This window comes from Mustela putorius, unplaced genomic scaffold, assembly GCF_011764305.1.
Source record: "Mustela putorius furo isolate JIRA1106 unplaced genomic scaffold, ASM1176430v1.1 tig00003871_pilon_pilon_pilon, whole genome shotgun sequence".
NCBI lineage: Eukaryota > Metazoa > Chordata > Mammalia > Carnivora > Mustelidae > Mustela > Mustela putorius.
In genome coordinates this window covers 10,449,515-10,470,797 of record NW_025422023.1, presented here as the reverse complement: position 1 = coordinate 10,470,797, position 21,283 = coordinate 10,449,515, and the positions used below count along the sequence as shown (strand labels likewise).

The 21,283-nt window shown below is 37.4% G+C and overlaps 1 protein-coding gene across 3 annotated transcripts in view; it reads left to right on the top strand.

Moving 5' to 3' along the window:
- SLC9B2 (solute carrier family 9 member B2) overlaps nt 1-21,283 on the top strand; it is a 50,992-nt gene that overhangs the window by 6,993 nt on the left and 22,716 nt on the right. For 2 of the 3 annotated variants that reach the window (XM_045067082.1, XM_045067080.1), the window contains exons 2-7: nt 3,936-4,071; nt 4,756-4,936; nt 9,838-10,008; nt 14,790-14,932; nt 15,764-15,891; nt 17,314-17,489. In XM_045067082.1, the coding sequence (XP_044923017.1) occupies nt 3,982-4,071; nt 4,756-4,936; nt 9,838-10,008; nt 14,790-14,932; nt 15,764-15,891; nt 17,314-17,489 (889 nt within the window). In that variant the 5' untranslated portion in view covers nt 3,936-3,981. The remainder of the gene's footprint in view (nt 1-3,935; nt 4,072-4,755; nt 4,937-9,837; nt 10,009-14,789; nt 14,933-15,763; nt 15,892-17,313; nt 17,490-21,283) is intronic. The other variant, XM_045067081.1, reaches the window with a different exon arrangement.

The window sequence follows — 21,283 nt, the reverse complement described above, 5'->3', positions numbered from 1 at the left end:
TTTATTGAATACCACATTTTCTAAACATTCTTTTTACATTTCTAAGCCATACTATATACTTTAATGACTCCTAAAACAGAAAATATTAGCACATCATTTTTTCCTTTCATTTTCTTGAAGATGTAAAATCATCTTCCTAAACATCTGTTATTATACAGGGGATCCTTCAGGGTAATTCAGGTATGAAGGTTCTTACTGAGAATTCATTTGGTGGCAAGTGACAGAAATCCAACTCAAACTGGTAAGGAATTTATTGGCTTAGCTATAACTGAAAAGGAGCTGCCTCCAGGTATATCAACAATGTGGTTATCAATTTGAGGCTTTCCCTTTCTCTCCTTCCATATTAAGTCACTTCATTCTTTGGAAGGCTTCTCTGTACATCACAAGGATTGCCAATAGTGAGTCTGGGCTTAGCAAACCCAACAAAAAGAAAGCTCTTTCTCAGTGGTTCCAGTGAACACCTTAAAGCTGACTCATTGGCCAGGTGTGGATCACATTCTCATGCCTAAAACAATCATTGTGACTGGGAAAGAAGTTCCCTCATTGGCCAGGCTTGTCCTTATCTTCAGAGCATTGGGAAAGCATGGGGATTGGGAAGGTGAGGAGGACATGAGTTTCAAATGAACCACATAGATGGAGGAAAGAGGAGATGGGGATTATACAAAAGAAAATAATATGCTAGAACCAAAAAGCCAGGGAGAAAGAAGCTTGGCAGACCAAAGCTGCAAATACGGAAAAGATATTTATCCCTATATTTTTAGCCTTAAATTTCTATCTTTCTGTCTCCTTCCTGTCAGCTATCACTCATGCTGCTCTCAGTTTGCCTATCGCAAACTCTTCCTATATTTTAACTTATAAATCATATCTTCTGTGGGTTTGGAAACCAGATGAGCAAAGTCATTTGAGTTGAGAGTTAGTGGACTCTGAGAGCTTCTCCATAAGTTAGGAGTATAAACTTGGTGCTTTTTAATTGATTTCATGACATATTTTAGACTCTTTAAAAGGTCATTTTTGCATATTCTCAGATTTCTTTGCTAAAACTGTCTTCATGGTAGGGGATACACTATTGTAATGTCAAGACTCGGAATTCCCACAAATTGCATAAATTGTGCAACATGCCAAGTTTGGGTTATTTACATTAAAAGAGAGTAGAATAACTAATAAGGTAAATTCTCAAGGCTCCAATTTAGCCAATAGTTTATGTCTATTAGAACTTGTTAGCTATTTAAAAATATTCTTCATAAATGGCATAATTGGCTGATTTTGGAAATTTAATAAAGGAGTTGATTCGAGTGGCATTGCCCAGGAGTTCTTGTATAATTCTGCTAGCAAGACAGAGAAGAAACAACGATGAATCAAGAAGCTAGCCTTGAAATAAAGAGGTAAAAGGCATCATCAAAGAAAATCAATGGGGATTAAGTAGTAAATTCTGCAAGACAGGGTGGGGTGGGATGGGGGGGCCCTGTCCTGCTTAATAAGGAAAGCAAAAAGAATCTTAGAGATTTATATTAATTAGGGAAAAGGATTTGAGTGGCTCATAACCAACACTATTGAATGTTTACTATATGCATGGTTGGAACCACTCTTATCTCCATTTTATAGATAAGGAATTAGTTACAAGGAGGCTAAGAACTTTGGTATATGATGGAACTAGACTATAGACCCACCTTTCTTCAACTCCAGACCCAGCAGACATCACCACTTACGATATGAGGGGTCATTGTCTACATAGAGTAAAGGCCAAGTGCCGTTGTTTGGGATGTGATATCCTGACGTTCCAGCCTCATTTCCCATTGCTCTCAGCCTCCCAGTACATGCTGCAACAAAGTTTCCCCTTACATCCCCCTGGCTTCCATACCTCCATACCTTTAAGACAAGGGTTCTCTGAACCCCACATTTTTTTCTGTCAAAATGCCATTCTTTCTAATTGTGAGTCTAAATTTTGGAATGAGTTTATAAATTTTAAAAATCATATCTGCATTTATACACACATATATAATTATACATACATGAATTTGTTATATATGATATATAATAAAAATCAAACTGAAGGTTTTTTGAGATGCCAAGCTGGCCAACATTGTATTTTATAAGGAAGAAAAATAGTGGTTGTGGTGATAATGATGGTGGTAGTGATGGAAAGGATATAATTTTCATTGGAATATTAAATGCAAACATCTTGGCAATTTGTTAATAGAAAATGATTCCTTGAGGCAGGGGTCCTGTCTAATTAATCCTTGTCTTTATGGCCTAGTGTAGTGTGTAGGACATATTAGGTATGTGTTGAATTCAATTATCCCTTCTCCCACATAATTTTCTCTTTGCTTCTACCAGGGTTTATAGTTCATACCTCCATTAAAATATCTTCATACTTGTTGCATTTGAAGTAAGATTGATTACTAGTAAAAAGAATACTTGACTAACAGTGATTTCAACAATTGCATCAAAGTTTGGCATCCTAGATTGATGGAGCAATTCAAGGATATCATCAAGGAACCAGCTCTTCCTATCTTAATTATCACCCTTAGTGCAGGGCTTTTAATTCTCATGGTTGAGAGAGGACCACTGGCCTTCCAGATGGTATATCTACATTCTAGGGAGGAGAAAGAGAAATGTTAAAAGGCAAAGAGTAAACAGTATGATCCTCAAAAAGCCTTGCTTTATTGTCTGGGAATGAAAGCCCTACCCAGGGACTCTCAATTATATCTCATCACACAGAACTGTGACACTTCACCACCTGGAGTTGCCCAAATGAATAGGAATTGGAGTTTTTGGCTTTTCAGCCTATAGCATGGGAAGTCTAGGGCAAAGAGATTGAAGTAGTTGTTTATGGAGTCAACTATAAATCTGTCCTACAGGGTTTTTTAGGTTACATCATGTAAGTTTATTTTTCCTGGTATATTGTCAACCTACAGAGAACAAAAATATGTTTTTGTAATCTCCAGATTACCCACAATGACTATCAAGGGACAAGGCATCTAAGACATTGTGGCCATTCAATCAATGTTGTATTATTTTCACTTTAATTTAGAAATATGAACATGAAGGAATTAATGATTCTAGTTTATCTGAAAATGATGGAATCCATAGATTTCTCTTCAGTGACTCATTTCAACATTGAAAAATTACTTGGAGCTTTCCTGTTTCATCAATTTGCCCCATTAAAGAGAATAATTTAACAATAATATTGCTTGGCATATTGAAAGAATAACTCAAAAAACAAGGTGGGAGAGAAACCATATAAAAATATTAATAAGGCCTTTACCAAGAGAGGTAAGGGTAAATAAGAATTACTATAATATATTGCAATCAAAGGAAAGATTAGCAATTGAAAGTTAAGAATAGGGATTCCTGGGTGGCTCAGACAGTTGAACACCTGCCTTCAGCTCAGATCACGATCCCAGGGTCCTGGGAGAGTCCTGCATCCAGTAAGTAGCCTGCTTCTCCCTCTGGCTGCTGCTCCCCCTGCTTGTGCCCTCACTTGCTCTCTCTCTCTCTCTGAAAGATAAATAAATAAGTAAATTTTTAAAAAGAAAATTTTTTTGAAAGTTAAGAATAGTCCAATTTAAAGTATTTTAGACCTTGAGAGTTCTAAGGGAAAAAATAAGTGCAAGTCACTCGTTTAAATTGCTCAAAATGCTGCTAAATCCATTCATGTAAATCTCCACCTTGTTCTTTTTTTTTTTTTAAAGATTTTATTTATTTTATTTATTTGTCAGAGAGAGAGAGAGAATGAGAGTGAGCACAGGCAGACAGAGTGGCAGGCAGGGTCAGAGGGAGAAGCAGGCTCCCTGCCAAGCAAGGAGCCCGGTGTGAGACTCGATCCCAGGACGCTGGGATCATGACCTGAGCTGAAGGCAGCTGCTTAACCAACTGAGCCACCCAGGCATCCCTCCACCTTGTTCTATATCTATACTATTTCTTCTTTAAAACAGATCCAATTCCTCTTCCCTGTATCATCTTTTTTTCTAATTATAAGTCATGGGGGATGAAGATAAAGTCATTGAACACGAAGATTTGGAACCATCTTCAGGAATGGATCACACAGCTTCTGCATATCAAGAAATACAGGTAAACCTATGATCAAATGTAGAACATTCTAACCATTTCCTTAAGGAAGGTACTGTTTCCAAATCTATGATACATTTGTGTTCTCTTCATTCTCCATTACTCAGTTAATAATTCTCCCCATTCTTAATACCCAAACTTGTACAGTAGATTTAACTACCAGTTTTCCTGGTAGTCATTAGTAGCTAGACCCACATAAGGCTGGAAAAATAGAGAGCCTGTGAAATGCTTTGTGTTCCCAACCTAACCCCTGAAATGGTTCTGGTTTCTCCCCTCTCTTTTTTTATTGCTTAAATTCAAGTAGATAAATGAATTTGAATTTGTCTTCACCACAAATGGTTCTCTTTTTCTGGACCACTTTGATATATTTACCAACTATTGCCTTGAATAATACCTTAAACAGGCTAATTTTAAACCCAGTACTACAAAACAAAATGGAATACTATGTGACTCAAGCATTTATAATATTACCAATAGGGACTCAATGTTAAATACTCCTAAACATAGTTTTGGTTCTAAGCATTTACTCATTAGCTATTAATATAGCTGTGCATTTCCACTATAAAGTGTTAGCCTTGATTCTCACAATGGAAATTTGATCTGTGATGTGATGGCTCTAACTATAAAAATGTACAGCAAATACATGGTTTTCTGTATTTAAGGTTTCTTAAATTGCTTTAATCCCAGGAGGAAACAGTTATGACCTCCAAAGCAACAGACGCCAAAGAACCAACAGAAGGAAGTAACCTCCTGAATAGCCATGAAAAAAAGCTACAAAAACTACCAACTGAATCAAATAATTTGCAAAGACTAAGACAAACATTTTCTTGTCCCCCACATGGTTTTCTGGATAGAGGAATAACAAATGGTATGTAAATGGTAAAAAAATAATTCAGAAAGAGAGGGTAAAAGATAAAATTGTTATAATGAGATATTCCAAAATAATATGGTTTAAAGGATAGAAAGAAGTTTACTTATTTCACACATAAAAACTACTGGGTGAACAATTTACATGGTACTTGGCTCTGCTCCACAAGTCACTGAGGGTCCCATGCTTATGGGTCCACCATCTTCAACATAAGGTTTCCCACAGTGCTGTTGCCACTACCATTGTAGCAAGCAGGGAGAGTAAAAGAGCAGAGATCAATGACATTTTCCTTTTTTGTATCTGAGTAATTTCACAAAATTACATTAGGACTCCAGAAAGAAAAATGATGGAGAAATCACTTGTAATCAGAAAAATACTACATAAACATTGGTTTTAATTATTATTAAATAATGGAACTAATGTCTGAACAAACACAGCTCAATCTATCCTATCAAATGAATCCATCATTCTATAAGTAAGGATCCTAGTTTCCAATTCAACTTATTCCAGTATAACTACAATTACCTAAAATATTTGGGGGCTTTTTCTTTGGGAGTTTATCTCAACACTATTTCAAATATTATCTTTAGGAATGGATTTGGTTTTTGGAGGCAGCCAAACATTATTTTGATAAAAGATGGGTGTTCAGATTCAGTAATGCTATTTTTTGTTCAAAAAAGAAAGTTGTGTGTGTGTGTGTGTGTGTTAACTTTGTACATTGGAGGATATGTAGTATAGCAGGAAAAAGGAGAAGGGGTTTGGAAATTGTCTATACAGGCAAATTTAAAGACAATTTCAAAAATTATGTTGAGGAATGACAGTACCACTGGAGCATATATATGGCTTCCCAAATAATTATGTTGAAGAACATAACACGTTTGATCTAAAAGTTGTGTTTACTAAAAAATCAGACTCATTTCTTTATTGTTATACTTCATTTGTGGGCTCTGAAAGATATTTTACCCTTCTCAGCTGGAACAATGGAAACCAAGTATAATGTGTTATATTCTAGCCTCCACATGTGGTTTTAATGAAATTAGGTAAGTTCCAAAATATACATCAGTTGATAAGGCAACAGTTAATTTAATACCTATTCTGTCCTTTTTATTATTTTTTAAACTTTCACCATTCAAATTATGGCAGATTTCCAGTTTAAATATTTATAGTAAAAACAGATAGGGATCGCGTTAAGGAAAGAGTATAAATCAATAAAGTAATTTGGAGACTCATTTTTTTAAATTCTATGATCATTGTCCAGAAAGTGGCCTGAGAAATGGGAACTCGTGATATAAAAACACCTCTTTACTTGTTTTCCTGTGCCTCTGTTCCTGAGGCTTACAAGTCTGCTCTTTTTACCCCTGTACTCCTGCCCATGTCCCTTCAGTGTACTTAAGTATTTTTCTTAAGAAGTAGATCTTACATGTGAAAATATGATTTTCCAAAATCACAAATGAGAAGTAAATTACTAACTGAATTAAATGTGATTTAGAGAAACCTTGTAAATGCACACTTATTATGTATTTAGAACTGCATTTTACATATGAGAAAGGAATGTTAGAGGTTTAAAAGAAAAGCGGTCTTGAAGTGGAAAAAATTAATTCATCTTTTGAATTTAGTACAAAACAGGTTTTATTCTGTGATAAGATAAAGTTTAATAGCTGGCAATTCCTCCTTTCCCATTGCACCTCCCATACTACATTTCACCTCCTATACCCAAATGGAAAATACAGAGAATTCTTTAGTTATTTCATTGTAATAGCATCATAGTCTACAAAATCTGTAATAATTCTGTAAGGGTTAAAAAATGGGACATTGGATTTGATCTCCAGCAATATGGTAGATGACACTCAATGAACAATCCTATCATTTATGTCAGTGAAAACATCTGAAAATAATATATTAAGTCTTTTAAATGTACCTGTCATCTATCAAGAAAACAGGAACTTGTCAGACACCAAAAACAGTATGCCTAGGAGAGATATTTTTTTTAAAAAAGATTTTATTTATTTATTTGACAGAGAGATCACAAGTAGGCAGAGAGTAGCAGAGGAGGAAGAAAAGCAGGCTCCCTGCCTAGCAGAGAGCCCGATGTGGGGCTTGATCCCAGGACCCTGGGATCATGACCTGAGCTGAAAGCAGAGGCTTTAACCCACTGAGCCACCCAGGTGCCCCAAATAAATAAAATCTTAAAAAAAAAAAAAAAGTTCAACATCTTTAAAAATAGTCCCAGATTGTTAAGATTCTAAGCACATGGTAGGAACAAATTCAGATCCTATCTGGGAAAACTCACATTCACCTCCAACAATTCCCAAAGACAAAGTTTCAGGGAAGAGCTCACTGTTGCCAAAAAAACAAAACCAAACAAACAAAAACAGAAATCACAACACACACAAGGAAATAGATTTCAAAAATTTGCATTATCAGGAAATAAAATATAAAATATTCTCAATATCTATAAAGAAGTAAATGAGGTAGGAAATATAAAACAAGTAACTGTTTATAAATATGAATTAATTTTAATAAGCACCAAATTGAACTTCTAGAAATGAAAGACATGGTACAGTAATTGAAATTCAAAACCCAGTAGATCAAGCAGCAGAGTAAGTGAAAAGAAGATCGATAATCTAGCAACTAGATGTGAAGACATTACAAAGCAGTACACACACAAAAATATGGACAGCATGAAAACTAGGGTTAGGCAAATGGAAAAAGGACTGTGACTGTTTAATTATTTAATCATTGTTCCAGCAAAAGAGAATAAGAAGAATGGCAAAGAGGAAATATTTGAAGAAATAAAGATGAATGTTCCAGAATTGATGGAAAACATAAATTCCAAACAAACTAAAAGGAAGCTGTACTGAAATTAAACATAAGTACTGAAAACATCACACTGAAATTGCAGAAAACCAGAGAAAAAAATAAAGATCTTTAAAACAGCCAAAAAAAAAAGATTTCCCTAAAAGAGACTTAAAAACAATAATGAAAGCCAGAAAATCAAGGAATAGTATTTTCAAGGAAGTGGGAGAAAGTAACTCTCAGCCTAGAAGTGTATACCCTGGAAAACTATCTTTCAAGAATGAGAATAAAGGGGTGCCTGGGTGGCTCAGTGGGTTGGGCCGCTGCCTTCGGCTCAGGTCATGATCTCAGTGTCCTGGGATCGAGTCCCGCATTGGGCTCTCTGCTCGGCAGGGAGCCTGCTTCCTCCTCTCTCTCCCTCTCTGCCTGCCTCTCTGCCTACTTGTGATCTCTCTCTGTCAAATAAATAAATAAATAAATCTTTGAAAAAAAAAAAAGAATGAGAATAAAGGTAATGCAAATAAATAAAACCAAGAATTACTGCCAACAGATCTTCATGAGAAATATAGTGTACTCTGATACAGTGTTTCTGTACCATGAATTAATTCATATATGATGATAAATAAGGAATTGTGTCAGTATAATATGAAATGTTGCATTAGTACATATTTTTTCCTGTCATGCTTACATTTTGCATCATCAAGCAATAGCACATGAATGCAAAACACACTGAAAAGCCAAAACAGACCAAAAAAGATCAGGTGTATGGTTTCTTACAATTAAAGATAAAGTCTTACTAAAATGAGGACTTTCATTTTCTTTTTAAGGATCGTACTTATTTATTTGACAGAGAGAGAGAGAGAACAAGCAGGGAAAACTGCAGGAAGTGAGAGAAGCAGGTTCCCCACTGAGGAAGGAGCCCAATGTGGGACTCGATCCCAGGACCCGGGGGTCATGACCCAAGCCAAAGGCAGCCACTTAACCAACTGAGCCAACCAGGCTTCCCTAAAATGAGGACTTTTAAAAAAGCTTAACTCCTTCAGGCTGTTAGTTACTGGCTGAGGGGCTTCAAAGACTTTTCAACTTCTACACCATTAAACTGTCTAATGAAACCACATGTGGATGTAGAAGATGACAGTACAGTTAAAATAGCTGCCAAAACTTTTTCCTCAGTTAAAACAACCACACATTTTTGATTGATGGAAAAAACTGTAATCTGGATCAGATTTAGATGGAACTGCTTTCTATAGAAAGCAAATGCTTTGAGGATTCTACATGTTGAAGTTGTGGGTTTCCAGGGATTAAGTCTGCAAAAAAGAGACCATGAGATACAAATGTCAGTGGAGATTTAACTGTACTGGTACTTTTATTAGGATTCTTACGTTTTTTGTCAGTACTTTGGTCACAAATTCTGAGTTTTGAGTGGTCTGCCCAACTGTTTTCTGAGGAGTCTTTTTGTTTTCAGCATACAATTTAGTACAACACAAACTTTTCAAACAAGGAAACATTTCATATCCTAATAGAAATACCTTTATTAAAGAAAATTCTTCAGGCAACAAAATAATTGTCCCAGATAAAAAGGGTTGAGTTAGCATAACAAATAATGATCAAAATAGAAAATAGAGGAGTATATGGATAATTCCAAACAAACATTGTCTATAGAAAAGAAACAAAAACTGTTTAATTTACAAAAGAACTAAAAATACTTGAATGTGATTGTTCAAGCATTTTCCTGTTCCTATGAAGATAATAGAGATAGCCAATGTTACTTTTTTTTATTAACTAGTGACTATTTTTGGTAAAATTATAAAGAAAAATAGGGTAGGGTAATGGTGTAAAAAAAAAAAAGTTTCTTCTGGCAGTGTGGAAGGAGATTGGGAATGGGATCAGGAGGGGCCATAGGTGGATCCAAAGGCACTGGTAATTGCCTATTTTTTAAGATGGTTGGGAATTACCCAGTTGTTCATGTTACTAATGTTCTTTAAAATTTACACACGGTTATAAATGTATGTATGTATATTCAACATTTTTAAAATTTTTACATTATACTAAAACCTGCATATGACAAGTTACTGGTTAAAACTAGTTTTCCTGGTTTATTTCAGTTACCATGGTGGTTCTTCTCTGGGCTGTAGTTTGGTCAATTACTGGCAGCGAATGTCTTCCTGGAGGAAACCTATTTGGAATTATAATCCTATTCTATTGTGCCATCACTGGAGGTAAACTTTTGGGGCTCATTAAGTTACCTACATTGCCTCCACTGCCTCGTCTTCTAGGTAAGTGCTAAACACTTACTGTTTTCTTCAAGAATATATCATATCTTGGGGCGCCTGGGTGGCTCAGTGGATTGGGCCTCTGCCTTCAGCTCAGGTCGTGATCTCAGGGTCCTGGGATCAAGCCCCGTGTCAGGCTCTCTGCTTGTGGGGAGCCTGCTCCCCCCCCCCACCTCTCTGCCTGCCTCTCTGCCTATTTGTGAACTCTGTCAAATAAATAAATAAAATCTTTTAAAAAAAGAGTATATCATATCTTAAAAATTGTAGTTTGGAAAGCTTTTGGAAGTAGATATAAAATATTTCTGTATTTGCTGTGCTGGCACCAAAAGCCAATTGTTAAGTTTTGAGTTAAACTCAGCAATTTGTAAAAAGTAAATTAAATTTGCAATTTTAATTTCAACTTCAATTAAATAATTTTCATTAAAAACAAGACCAATAGATACTCAAAATTGATCACTTCCTAATTATTTTATGTCACGACCAGTGCGACAAATCGACCAGGAACATGAGGGTAAGAGGATGAAGAAAAGAACTCGAAAAGCAGAGAGATGGGTGCAGGAGGAGCACTGAGGAGGATGTCCAACAATGCCGATTTTATTCCACATCTTACAAGCATTTATAAGGCAGACCACAATAGAAGGAGTAATACATCAGTATCTAGTCAGATACCGCAAGTTCCTATAACAAGTTTACATTAACTACTAACAAATCTCGTGATGCCAGGTAATCACGGCTAATGCCATTAGCTACTACTGATACAAGAAGTTACAATCAACCAGGGAGTGGGTTATGAGAAGTACAGGAACAACAAGGACCAACTAAGAATTTATGACCCTGACCACATTGTTCCCTTCTGTAGGGAGAACGTGTGGGAAGTCACGTAGGCGAGCGCACATAGCACAGACCCTTTCTCAGTGTTACTCAACTTTCCTGTCCTTAACCCCTTATCAAGATGTCCGGACTTTAAAGGAGACACAAGTCAGGGCCTGGTTTGATCCACAACTCAACTATGCCGTGGCCTCCAACAATTTTACTGCATTTTCCCCTTATCTATGCTCTTAAAATTATAGAACTAATATATAATGGTGTGCCACTGGCTAGCTCTTCCCAATTGCACGTTTGTTGACATCATGTTGGTAGGTTAACATCAACCATGGTAGAAGTAACTATAAGATAGAAGTCAGCAAATGCTGCAAAACAGGGCTCAATGTATTGCAAGTCACTCACATCATTGACAAAGGAGTGAAGGGGTCATCTGCCAAATCAATATCAGGAGGCCGTATCCATCCAGACCATCAGCAAAGGAAACAGTGTTCCAGGGAAGTCATTTTCACGTTCATTTGGAGAATAAAAAATACTTCCTCATTCCCCTCCACCAAAACTCCAAAAGAAACTCTTAACATATTTTTGAGTTCTTATTAGATTATTATTTCTTTTGAACTGTGGTCATTTCAGCGTTCTTTGTAATGAAAGGCCTGAAAATTTCCTTGAAGTCCATTAACTGATCAAGAAATTACAGGACTTCCAAACATGAGATACTATTGCAACTATTTTTTTTTAAAGACTTGTTTATTTACTTGAGAGGGTTGCAGGAGGAGAGAATCTCAAGCAGACTCCCTGCTGAGCATGGAGCCTGGTGCAGGGCGCAGTCCCACCATCAGGACCTGAGCCAAAACCAAGAGTCAGACACTCAACCAACTGAGCCCCCCAGGCACTCTGACACTGCTGCAACTATTAAAAAAATGAAGCACAGAATAGAATATGTTGTACATAGGTACAGAAGCATGCTTAAATAGGTAGAGAAACCCTCAAGAGTGAAAAACTTTAGTGAATGAAGATCAAAAGTTTGCAGTCGTGATGTCTTGTACTTGTCTCTTTATACATGTAAGTAGTGTTTTAATTTACCACAAGCATAGAGTCTCCTTATTATTCTTCTAAAAACAACAGTTGTAGGCCAGTTCATACTTGCAAAAATTCTGGAAAGACCCTGACTGCAGAATTCAGAACTTAAGAGACCTTCTAGATTAAATGGCAGTTGTGAGAGACGCTTGGAAGTGATGCTTCTTGGTCTAACGGGGTCTGGAGCAAGTCACAAAAACTGAGTTTGTAATTAGCTTCTATTCTCTTAGCTTACACACAGAACATTTCAACATTAGTAGGTTTGTTTAATCATTTAATGTGTCATGCTTGTAAGGACGTGGTGAACAGAGGATACTGCTGGGAAAGAACAGAGGCTGGCAGCCTGACAGAGAAGTCTTTCCCATTATAGGGGCATGTGGGCTCAGCAAGGGCACAATTCTCTCACAAACGCCTCAGCTCCCTCAGTCACTGTCAACTACTTACATTTCCCAGAATGTATCACACGTCATCTTCACACCTTGGAAGAAGCTGTTAACCCATCCAGAAACTTTTCAACTCCCAGCCCCTTCTTCCCTTCTCTGAATCCCTCGGACTCACCTCTCCTGTCTGAGTTCATTCAATACTTCCACAAAACTTTTTGTTTGTTTGCTCCCCAGTGGCTGAAAGCTTGTTGACGTGAAGTACCAAGTTTTTGTTCATTATTATATTTCTAATACCTACTATGGTGTCTAAAATACTGAAGGCAGGGCTCCTGGGTAGCTCAGTCAGTGAAGCCTCTGCCCTCAGCTCATGCCATGATCCCAGGGTCCTGGGATTCAGCCCCACTTTGGGCTCCCTACTCAATGGGAGTCTGCTTCTCCCTCTCCCTCTGCCCCTCCATCTCACTCATGCTTTCTCTCTCTCAAATAAATAAATAAAATCTTTTTAAAAGTTAAAAAAAATTAAAATACTGAAAGCATTAGGTAAATGTTGAAAGGCTGAACAAAAGAGTCAGCAGCGGACATGACAAAGCAATGTCTATTTTATCATAACTCACCTATAGGCCTTTGCAAAGCAAGTTATGTATTTTGTATCAAGTTATCTGGCTTGAAGGTAAAATAGAACCCGTACAGGTATTTGTTGACAATTCAGGTAATCCAACATAGCAAATAATTTCAGGAGCTGCTTGCTATTTGCACACAAAAGGGTAACTGAATTGGGTATTGTATTAAAATATTCTGTTTAGAATTTGACCACATTTCTATCCAAATACTGCATCCTATTTCTCCCTTGCAGGTTCAATAATTTAGGAACAATTAGTGATTCTAATCATTTTTTAAAGATTCATTTATTCATCTTAGAGGTAGAGAGTGGAGAGTAGGGGCAGAGGAAGAGAATCTTTAAGCTGACTCCAACTGAGCATGGACCCCGACATGGGGCTCTATCCCACAACCCTGAGATCATGACCTGAGCTGAAACCAAGAGCCAGGTGCTTAACTAACTGAGCCACCCAGTTGTCCCTGATTCTAATCATTTTTATCTGCACATTAAAGCCTTTTTTTTTTAGCTCCTCTAATTTAACATATTATTGTAATTTTTTATCAAAAGTTTGACCTTATTTCATCTAGGGACTAAGCATAAAGGATGTGGTTCCTGGGATTATAAGGTAGTCTTTTTCACACCTGAAGTGTAGGAAATACCTGGCAGAATGGCTAAAATAGACAACAAAAGAAAAACAAGTGTTGGTAAGGACGTAGAGAAAGGGGAACCCTCTTGCACTGTTGCTGGAAATGCAAACTGGGGCAGCCACTCTGGATAACAGTATGAAGGTTCCTCAAAAAGCTAAAAATAGAACTGCCCTGCAATCCAGAAATTACACTCCTAGCTATTTACCTGAAGAATCCAAAACAGTAATTCAAAGGGACACATGCATCCCAATGTTTATAGCAGCATTATCGATAATAGCCAAATTACGGAAATAGCCCAAACATCCATCAACTGATGAATGCATAAGGAAGATGTGCGATATATATATATATACAAAATAGGATATCATTGAGCCATAAAAAAGAATGAAATCTTGCCATTTACAAGGACATGGATAGAGCTAGAGAGTATTATGCTAAGTGAAATAAGTGAGAAAAAGACAAATACCATATGATTTCACTCATATGTGGAATTTAAGAAACAAAACAGTTGAACATGGGGGGGGAGACAAATCAGAAAACAGACTCTTTTTTACAATTTTACATTCAATTAATTAACATATAATTTATTATTGGTTTCAGAGGACAGGTCTGTAATTCATCAGTCTTATATAACATCCAGTGCTTATTACATCGCATGCCCTCCTTAAAGCCCACCACACAATTACCCCATCCCTCACCTTTCTCCCCTTCAGAAAGCCCTCAGTTTGTTTCCTATGATTACGAGTCTCCTGGGGCACCTGAATGGCTAAGTCAGTTAAGTGTCTGCCTTCAGCTCGGGTCACGATCCCAGAGCTCTGGGATCAAGCCCCACATGGGGCTCACTGCTCAGTGGGGAGCCTGCTTCTCCCTTTCCCACTCCCCCTGCTTGTGCTCTGTCTCTCTGTCACTCTCTCTGTCAAATAAGTAAAATATTTTTTTTTGAGTCTCTTATGGAGGAAAACAGACTCTTAACTATAGAAAACAAACTGATGGTTACCGGGAGGGGGATGGTGGTGAGTTAAATAGGTGATGGGGATTAAGGAGGGCACTTGTAATGAGCACCAGGTGATGTATGGAAGTGCTGAATCACTATACTGTACACCTGAAACTAATATTACACTGTATGTTAACTAATTGGAATTTAAATAAAAACTTTTAAAAAAGAATATTAAAGAGACATGAACCCAAAAATAAAGTGCCAAAAAAATTTTCTATATTTGTATACTAACTTAAGAGTTGTTGGCTTCTTCATCCTAGGCATGCTGCTTGCTGGGTTTCTTCTCAGGAATATCCCTGTCATCAGTGATAACATACAGATCAAGCACAAGTGGTCTTCTGCTTTGAGAAGCATAGCCCTGTCTATCATATTGGTCCGTGCTGGCCTTGGACTTGATTCAAAGGTATGAAGTATAAATTTCTAGTTGTTGACCACGAATTGTGTTCTTCCAATACTGCAGTTCTTGGGACTCACTGAGCTTTAGACACTATGTGTGACAGTCTCAAGAAGAGAATGGAGTTTATTTCATTCAGGGCGACTATTCCCAGAAGAGGTCCCATATATTTTTCTTGGAGCATTGTGGAATTACTGTCAGGGGACAGCACTAAGAATAAAGGCTCCCCTTTTCTCTGACAGAGATCTAGGTCATCCTTGTAAATAATAGTCATGAGAGAAAATACTACATTTTTGGTGTGCAAAGCCATATGCTAGTATTTAGGGCTAACCATACCAGCTCAAGAAGCTGTGTGGTACATAAGATGAGTCTCAAGCATGCTTATTTTAGTGCGATTTCTAATGCATGTTTTTGAATGAGGTAATGAATGTTCTTACAGATGAAGATTTTCACTCTGGCCTCTTTATTTAAAAAGTTAATTCAGAGTGTTCAATCAGCTAGTTTGGGTATTACTGAGCACAGACTCTAGAACATCCTGCCTGAGTTCAAACCTAGCTGCACAACTCACCAATTTCATGATCTTGGGCAACTGACTTTAACTGGTGCATTTTTAGATGAAGATGTCTAAAAATAATGGGGATAATAATATTATCTATATCATAAGGTTGCTATGAGGACTGAAAACACTTAGAACACTGAAATGTTTGTTAAATAAAACTCATTACCTAGAAAATTTATGATAACCCAGACATGGTCTGAGTACTGAAGAAAAACTATTAATGTCATAATCTCTTCCTGTCTTTATAGGATTATTTTAGCATCTCTATTTGTATATTTCAGGCCTTGAAGAAGTTGAAGGGTGTTTGTGTAAGATTATCCATGGGTCCTTGCCTGGTGGAGGCGTGCACGTCTGCTCTTCTTGCCCACTTCCTAATGGGTTTACCATGGCAATGGGGATTTATACTGGGGTAATGGTTTTTCTTTGTCATGTGAAAATAATGCAGGGATGTTGAGGGCTTTCTCTGATTCCATACAAGAGAATCCATAACAAATTTTCTTAAGGATGTCAGAAATTACAACATAGATATCTAGCATCATCTAAATATTATAACTTCAAAATATACTGTATATAGAATATCTCCAACTGGGCGCCTGGGTGGCTCAGTCATTAAGCATCTGCCTTTGGCTCAGGTCATGATCCCAGGGTCCTGGGATAGAGCCAGGGAGCCTGCTTCTCTCTCTGTCCCTCCCCCTTCCTGTGTTCCCTCTCTCACTGTGTTTGTCTCTGCCAAATAAATAAATAGAATCTTTAAAAAACAAACAAACAAAAAACCCTAAACATTTAAAAAAGAAAAAAGAGTATCTCTAACTTTCACAACGATTATGATGTAAACTATTGAAAAAGTAATGGTCTTTTACCTACACCTGATCACCTGATGCCATGCTGGTAAGAGAAATGCCACCTTTCAACCTCAAAGTCTGTGCAAAAGATAATAAATACGTCAACAGTAATCAACCCTTAATGCTGTTTTTCTCCTTCTGACACCAGACAATTATGATTAGGTGGTTCTGCTGTCTCTTCCTTCCACTGACAGTTCTTCAAGTCAACAAGGTCAACAGCCATGAGAAGTAAATAAATGTGAAAGTACTTAGTAAGAATTTAGTACTAAAAGTAGGCAAGAAATTCTTACTTTTTATGGTGGAGACTGTGAAGCTGTACTGCCTGGATTCCAATCCCAGCCCTATGACTTTCCAGTACGTGACCTTTGGCAAGGTCATGAATCCCTCCACGTCTCAATCTCCTAATTTGCAGAATGAAGATAAGATTGTTGGATTAAATTAGTTAATATATGTAAAGGACTTAAAATAGTGTTTGGCACCCAGTAACCACCGTATAACATTTTCTGCTGTTAACAGCTCTTACTGGGGTTGCTGTAGCCAGCACTGCCATTATGGCCTTCTCTAATCCATTGTCTATATTACGTACCAAGTCCCGACAGAAGGTCTAACATCAGTCAGTTCCAATTTAAAAAGTCCACAACTGTGTTTTTCAGCCGTCATACCATGAATGTGTGTGTTTACTTTTAAAGGCAGATTCTTGAAACTTAACCCCATGAGGGCTTCCTTACCACCCATATTTATGTATTTCCCAGAAACCTAAGTAGTTCCAGTACAACTTGTTTGTGGCCACACTTGGAAAAAGGGCTCTATAGAATTTGTGTGTGTGTGAGTGAGAGTGTGTGTGTGTGTGTGTTTCTGGCTTAGTGCTTTGCTGCCATTTGTAGTTGTTTAAAGAGTAACTTCTAAAACGGTAGACTTTACTAGAATTTCCACAACAGTAATAACAATGAGTAAAGTGCTATCAACTGTTTAAAGTGCTGCCTACTTAGTTTTGTTTTAGGTGCTGTATCTCCAGCTGTCGTGGTACCCTCAATGCTCCTTTTGCAGGAAGGAGGCTATGGGGTTGAAAAAGGCATCCCGACCTTACTCATGGCTGCTGGCAGCTTCGATGACATTCTGGCTATCACTGGCTTCAACACATGCTTGGGCATGGCCTTTTCCACAGGTAAACTGGTCGGTTCACAATGAGCTGTTCTCTTATGCTGTAAAGACATAAATTATGATGTGACAAGCTAGGCATATTTGCTTGATAGTTGAATAAGGCAGACTGAAATAGAGAAAGCAACTCCAAGAGTTAGTTCTATACCCAAAGAGGGGTCAGTAGCTTTCTATTTTATTCCCTTCAACCTCTGGACACGGACTCTGCAAGTGGTCTGATAAGTGCATTAGTGGGTGATCCAGAGTAGTCAGGTTTAAGGAAGGATTTGAATGGCTTTTGCAATGAGTCTTCTGGGAAAGTGAAATATTGCAGACTTCACACATAGATGAGTAGGTTTTTCAAAGAGCACAAATGACCTGCAAGCCATCCAAGCAGAAGGAGCAGCATTCTTCTAAAATAGGTATAGTTGGGGCGCCTGGGTGACTCAGTGGGTTAAGCCTCTGCCTTCGGCTCAGGTCATGATCCCAGGGTCCTGGGATTGAGCCCCGTATCGGGCTCTCTGCTCAGCAAGGAGCCTGCTTCCTCCTCTCTCTCTGCCTGCCTCTCTGCCTACTTGTGATCGCTGTCTGTCAAATAAATAAATAAAATCTTTTAAAAAAATAAAATAAAATAAAATAGGAGTAGTTTCTGCTCTCTTCTCTTTAACAATTTATGGGCAATAACCACAATGATTTTAATGTGTATCTTATTAGTACTTACCAGTGTCCGATATGGATATATTTTGTGCTAAATAGTAATAAGAGAAGGGCGCAAGGCACTGTTTGTCCCACACTATTATCAACACTTTTACTCTCCTTTAACACAGCACAAGTTTCTTTTTAATCCGTGTCCGAGATTGGGAGATAAGATCTGCAATTCAATATTATTGGCAAAATGTAATTGTGGCATAAGTTTAATTTCCAAGAATTATGGGAATTATGGGAAACACTTTCTTGAAAGGTCATATGTTCTCAGTTTCTCTACCCCCATCTTCCCAATTACAATTTATGCTGATTACCTAGAACCTCACCTCTTCCCACTGCCCTAACGTTGCCTTTAGACATCCAATCACTAAATTAATCTTACCAAAATATAGTTCTCATAGTGTTACTTTGTGGTACAAGAACCAATTAGGATTTGCTATTACCTATTAGATCAAATCTATACTCTTGTCTTTATTTTCATTCTACTGTATGTGTCCAGACATGTTCTCACTTATCTCCTGGTATGCTTCTTTATTTATTTTGTTATTTGTTATTTAGTTATTTTGTTATTTTGTTACTTTATTGTTTTCTCTTTCCCAGATTTATTGAGGTATATGTGACAAATTGTAAGACATTTAAAGCATGTGGTGTGATGCCTAGTATACATGTATACATTGTGAAATGATCCTCTTGTTGAATTAAATAACAATTCTATTACCTCACATATTTACCTTTTGTTGTTGTTGTTGTTGTTGTTGTTGAGAACATTTAAGCTCTACTTTCTTAACCAATTTCATTTATCCAATATAGTTAACAGTTACCATGTTAAACATTAGATCCTCAGACCTCATTCATCTTATTGTGAAAGTTTGTACCCTTTTACCAACCTCTCCCCTTTTCCCCTACCCCCTAACCCCTGGCAACCACTTTTCCACTCTCAGTGTCTGAGTTAAACTTTCTGTTTGTTTGCATCTTTGAAACAGTGTTCTCAACCTCAGTTGCACACTAGAATTACCTGGGGAGCTTTTAAAAATACTCATCTGTGGGCACCACCTCAGACCAATTAAATCAGAGCCTTTGGGAATGGAAACCAGGCATCAGAGTTTGCATTAGAACCATAGGGGTTGGAAAGAAGAGAAATTGGGGAGGTGAGGGAAGGCTTACTGGTGTTTTCATAATCTGGGGAGTGTGGGCTATGGATAGTTTAAGAATTTTCCTAGTCAACAATGCTATGTTCTCTCTGCCCTGCTCCACTAAATGTAGTGCTTAGACATTTTGGGTGGGAACTACCTGGAACCTTTTAAAAGGTGGATCACAAGACCTGCCAGGCTTACTGAATCAGAAATTTAGAGTTGTGTCCAAGAAGTCTTTTTTTCTTTCTTAAGCAACTTTACATACCAGGGACTAAAATTAATTAGTTAATTTCTACACATTTATAGTAAATTATTTACTGTAATTGCTTGAGACATATCACAGCTAGATGCTTCTGACAGTCACACCATCACCTAAAAAAGAGCTGCTCTAGCAAAATAAAATTACTACTGAAGTAATTACTTTTTTAAATAAGAGAGATGATTGAAACTATCAGGAAGGAAAAACGGTTGCCCCTCTACCCACCTTAGGTCCATTGGCTGGGGCCCTGTAAATCAGACTGACAAATACAAATTAACAAGAAAAAAACAGTTTGCCAGCCTGTGCACCAAGCTTACAGAGGGGAGTACTCAGTGATGACTAACTCAAAGAGGTCGTTAGAATTTGGGAGCTTATCTCTATGGCATCTGAGCAAAGAACAATAATTTTGTAGAGAAGTGCAAGGTAAAGGACAAGAACTCAGCTGTTGAAGGCAGCAAATTGTGGAAAGGCAAATTGGGACACTAATGGTAGCGAGGGCTGCTTTTAGCAAAGGTTGTTACACAGATTCCTCTGATGCCATCTTTAGGCTGATAAGAGCCTGAAGTTGTCTCAGCAGTTAACTTCTGTCCTTCCTGGTCGAGGGGAGAAGGACACTTTAAAAGGTATGTCCTTCTTTTAGGTAAATAGGAAAGATGGACATCTTTTCTTGATTCTGTTTCTTCTCAGTTGCCTTCTGCTCAAAATAATCCTTATGTGAAAGTGGCCTACCTTGGGATGGCATGTTCTGTTACCCTAAACTACCGTATTGAGAAACTACATAACTAGTGAGCACATTTTTTTCTTAGAACAGTGTGGGAGAAAGGTCCTTATGTGTTTGAGCAATTTATTATAATTTTCTGTACAATGTGCTAGCAGGTTTTTAAAATTGTTCTAAATTCTGTTTGCTATGGAAGAAAACTATATATATATATATTCCTTGTTTAATTGTTTATTGGGGCTTTTGTTAGTTTGATTTTTTATGTCAAGTTTTTTTAATCCCTGTTAGTATAAAGTGTAATATTAGCTTCAGGAGTAGAATTTAGGGATTCATCACTTACATACAATGCCCAGTGCCCATGAGAATACATGCCCTCCATAACACCCATGACCCATTTAGCCCATCCCTCATCCACTTTCACTCCAGAAACCCTGCTTGTTCTCTCTAGTTAAAAGTCTGTTTCTTTTTTTTTTATCCCTCTCTCTCATTTTTATCCCTATGTTCCTCTGTTTCATTTCTTATTCCATGCATGAGTAAAATCATATGGTATTTGTCTCTGACTATCTAGCTTAGCATAAAACTCTCAAGGCTCCATCCATGTCATTGCAAATAGCAAGATTTCATTCTTTTTCATGGCTGAGTAATATTCCATTATTCTACCACCTCTTCTTTATCCATTCATTAGTCAGTGGACATTTGGGCTCCTTCTATAATTTAGTTATTAATGATAACACTGCTGTAAACATAGGGGTGCAAGTATCCCTTCCAATCATTACTTTTGTATCCTTTGGGTAAACACTCAGGAGTGCAATTGCTAGATCATAGGATAATTATATTTTTAACTTTTTGAGGAATGTCTAATACTGTTCTCCAGAGTGGCTGCACTAGTTTGCATTCCCATCAACAGTGTAAGAGGGTTCCCCTTTCCCTACCTCCTTGCCAACACCTGTTGTTCCATGTATTGTTAATTTTAGCCATTCTGACAGATGTGAGGCAATAGAGATCTC